Genomic DNA, 4,478 nt, shown 5'->3' with positions numbered 1-4,478 from the left:
ACTTACCCTTCGAAATGACACAACGTAAAATGTGTCTCCCCTTCTGCGGATGGCTTCAAAGAAATCTTGATAACTTCTGGGTGATGCATAATATACTTGTAGCTCATTTCCCGAGTTCCTGCTAAAGTAAAAAATAGGCAAAGTGTTCTTGAACTAAAGAAAACTGTTCTCTCAAAATACTTCCCATTCCAAAACTATTAATGTCTGAATTATAAGAATCTCTCTCAACCAAGTATCAGTAGTACTTTGGTGATAATTTTTATAATAATACTTTGAAAAGCCCCAAGACCAGGATATTTATAAGATCTAATTACTAAGGCTAAAATTCTCATTTCTGAATTAAAGCTCTAAAATGTACTAGTCAAGTTGCATTGCAAAGCATGGAAAAATAATAAAAGTATCAGAAAATAGGTTGCCACATGAGTTTGCATGTTTCTAAATTCTTTGGTAGTCAAATTTAAGCATGAGGAAAAGTTATTTTTCACCACTCTTATCAAATCTGTGAAGAAACACTTGCCTACAAGGCTCTACGAAAGGTGGAAAGGGCTTTGAATTCCAGTTCTACACCTCAAGTGGGCATTGATGAAAAAAAATCAACCTCTCGAGAAACCTCAGTTTCCTCCTCAAAAATAAAAGGACAATCACATAAACCTACAGGACTGATATGGGGATCAGGGATGTTGTATATGTGAAGTGCCAAGCACATGTCCTGTTACATACAAGTCACTCAACAATTGCTAACCACTGATACTAAAAGTGCCGTATCAGTGCCTTGACAAACTTAAAAACTAAAATTATAACACCTCATACTACACTTACCCCAAAGGATACATTCAAATGGTATTACTATAGTTAATACAATATTTCCAAGATCTCTTACTGTTCAGCACAATAAGCCAACATCTAGAACAGTTAAAGTGATCCTATACTGTTTCGTTCTTCTCTAAAGAGAAAACCTATGTTTCAATCAAACTTGGGATTTTTTTTTTTTAACTTAAAAGGAGAAAAAACTGACCTAAAGGGAAATTATAAATGAGTCATATGTACTTCCATTTGCTCACTAGGCTATTTCTGCTTGTATGTTGAATATAATTCACTATAAACATTACTTGGTTAAGAAATCATATCTCATCATAGCCATGCATCAAAAATATAGACATTTTTTACAAATATACACGTAGTAACTGAAATGAATAAAAACACCTTTCGATTTAAATATTTATACAGATAATTTACATAACACATATAATTTATATGTTATATCAATCTTCATATACATCCCTCCCAGGTGCCGGGAATACTATCTAGCACACAGTAGGTTCTCTGTAAATACCTGTTAAATTAATATATTATCTAATTTAATCATTACATTAACTGTGCAGCCAGAATTTCGTAGATGCGGAAACTTCAACTAAGTTACACTGCTCAAGCCCACAGAGTAAGTAAATGGCAGAATTATGATGTGAACTCTGCCTGACTCTAAAGCTAACTTCTTAAACACAACACTATATTGCCTCCCACATTATCTTTCCTTTTAGTTAGGTGTGTCTCTGTCAACACATTTAAACCTCTCTAACTATAGCAAAAAAAAAAATTTTTTTTTTAACTATAGAACTCTCTTGGGAATCTTTCAAAATCTTAAGTAGTATCAAACAGTAAACAATACCTTTTAAGTCAAACAGCTAGGGTCTGAATTCTGATTCTGCCACTTACTGGTTCTATGATTCTTAAACTGACAAAAAGCAAATGACTTGCCCAGTTTCCGCACATATAAAATAGAGCCACAGTATCTACTTTTCAAATTATTATATGGATTTAAAGATAAAACTCATGCAAAGTGCCCAGCAGAACACCTGGCATTGAGCAGATACGCAAAAGATAATATTCCCTTGCCCTGGGCTCATGAAATAGACGCAAATTAAGGACAGGAGAGCTACGTGTTTTTAAGATTTTCAGAAGGATTATGACTGACCAGTGTTTTGACTAAATTTGTACTTCAGAGATTCTGGAGAGTTAACCTTTTGAAATTACCTGGCTTTACTCCTACTGCTCAGAAATAGTATATGTTCTGCGGACCAATCTACAGTCACAGGTGAGAGTAAACGTAAGATGGAAAGGAAGTAAGAATTTCAACTTTACTAAAATACTGGCTATTTTATTTCCTGGCCAAGAGCTCCACACTCTCTTACCCGATACTAGTGGTTTCTGTATATTGGACAGCCATCAGCTGAGAATTTGAGCCCTGTTCCAAAGCACCCTGGGAGGAAAAAAAGAAAAAAGTTTTATGGTATATACTGAAATTATATGAAGATTTTCCAATACTGACTCAATCTACAGTCTATTAATAAACTCTTACTAAAGTATTCATAGTTTTATCATGAATATTGCATACATTAAGTTCACATATCTAAACACCAACACAAAATTAAAACCTTTTTGGTTACCTTCCAGGCTGAGGGATGTGTCTTATGGAGATTAAGACATTTAAGGCACTTCCCATAAAGTTTAAAGAAATACAGGCATACCTTGGAGATATTGCAGGTTCAGTTCCAGACCACCACAATAAAGTGAACATTGCAATAAAGTGAGTCACACAAATTTTTTGCTCTTTCAGTGCATATAAAAGTTATGTTTACATTATACTGTAGTCTATTAAGAGTGCAATAGCATTATGTCTAAAAAAGAAATGTACATGCCTTAAGTAAAAAATACTTCACTGCTTAAAAATGCCAACTATCATCTGAGCCTTCAGTAATTCGAAATCTTTTTGCTGGTGGAGGATCTTGCCTCGATACTGATGGCTACTGATTAATCAGGGTGGCGGGTGCTGAAGGTTGGGGTGGCTGTGGCGATTTCTTAATATAAGACAACAATGAAGTATGCTGCATCGCTTGACTTTTCCGGTCATGGAAGATCTCTCTGTAGCATGTGATGCTGTTTGATAGCATTTTATCCACAGCAGAACTTCTTTCAAAATTGGAGTCAATCCTCTCAAACCCTGCCGCTTTGTCAACTAAGTTTATGTAATATCCTAAATTCTTTGCTGTCATTTCAACAATGCTCACAGCATCTTCACCAGGAGTAGACTCCATCTCAAGAAACCACTTTCTCTGCTCATCCATAAGAAGCAACCCTTCATCCATTAAAGTTTTATCATGAGATTGCAGCAACTCAGTCACATCTTCAGGCTCCACTTCTAATTCTAGTTCTCTTGCTATTTCCACCACATCTGCAGTTACTTCTCCACTGAAGTCTTGAACCTCTCAAAGTCATCCATGAGGGTTGGAATCAACTTCTTCCAAACTCCCATTAATGTTGATGTTCTGACTTCCTCCCATGAATCTTAATGGCATCTAGAATGGTGAATCCTTTCCAGAAGGTTTTCAATTTGTTTTGCCCAGATCTATCAGAGGAATCATTATCTATGGTAGCCACAGCCTTACAAAATGTATTTCTTAAATAACAAGACTTGAAAGTCAAAATTACTCTTTGATCCATGGGCTGCAGACAGGATATTGTGTTAGCAGTCATAAAAACAACATTAATCTCCTGGTACATCTCCATTAGAGCTCTTGGGTGACCAGGTACATCATCAGTAAGCAGTAATATTTTGAAAGGAGTATTTCTTTTTGAGCAATAGGTCTCAACAGTGGGCTTAAAATATTCAGTAAACCATGCTGTAAAGAGATGTACTGTCATCCAGGCTTTGTTGTTCCATTTATCGAGCACAGGCAGAGCAGATTTAGTATAATTCTTAAGGGCCCTAGGATTTTCAGAACAGTAAATGAACACTGGCTTTAACTTAACGTCTCCAGCTGCATTAGCCCCTAACAAGAGATCAGCCTGTCCTTTGAAGCTCTGAAGCCAGGCATTGACTTCTCCTCTAGCTATAAAAGTCCTAGATGGCATCTTCTTCCAATATAGGGTTGTTTCATCTACACTGAAAATCTGTTGTTTAACTTGTCCACGGTAAGGTCATGGAAGCTCCACAGACACATCCAAACTCCCTGAAGGACTGAATTACTGGGCTGAGGGCTGTGGGGACCATGGTCTCGAGGAACATCTAGCTCAATTGGCATAGCATAGTTTATAAAGAAAATGTTCTACATTCTACTTTGGTGGGTAGCATCTGGGGTCTTAAAAGCCTGTGAGTGGCCAGATAAGATACTCTATTAGTCTCACCCCAGCTAGTGCAAGGGAGAATGAAGAAAACCAAACATACAATGGAAAGATTAGTCCAAAGGACTAACGGACCACAACTACCACAACCTCCACCAGACTGATTCCGGCCCAACTAGATGGTACCCGGCTAACACCACTGACTGTTCTGACAGGAATCACAACAGAGGGTCCCCCAGACAGAGCTAAAGAAAAATGTAGAACAAAACTAACTTTTAAAAACAGACCAGACGTACTAGCCTGACAGAGACTGGAGAAACTTCGAGAGTATGGCCCCTGGACAACCTTTTAGTTCAGTA

At 37.0% G+C, this 4,478-nt stretch overlaps 1 protein-coding gene across 1 annotated transcript in view; it reads right to left on the bottom strand.

Annotated features, from left to right (window-relative positions):
• Window positions 1-4,478, bottom strand: part of ATF6 (activating transcription factor 6) — a 261,968-nt gene that overhangs the window by 142,886 nt on the left and 114,604 nt on the right. Inside the window, exons 13-14 of the mRNA XM_023554220.2 lie at window positions 2,190-2,257; window positions 7-121 (exon numbers count right to left, since the gene is read on the bottom strand). Coding sequence (XP_023409988.1) covers window positions 7-121; window positions 2,190-2,257 — 183 coding nt within the window. The remainder of the gene's footprint in view (window positions 1-6; window positions 122-2,189; window positions 2,258-4,478) is intronic.

Source organism: Loxodonta africana, chromosome 3 (assembly GCF_030014295.1).
Source record: "Loxodonta africana isolate mLoxAfr1 chromosome 3, mLoxAfr1.hap2, whole genome shotgun sequence".
Classification (NCBI taxonomy): domain Eukaryota; kingdom Metazoa; phylum Chordata; class Mammalia; order Proboscidea; family Elephantidae; genus Loxodonta; species Loxodonta africana.
This window is presented reverse-complemented; position numbering and strand designations above follow the sequence as displayed.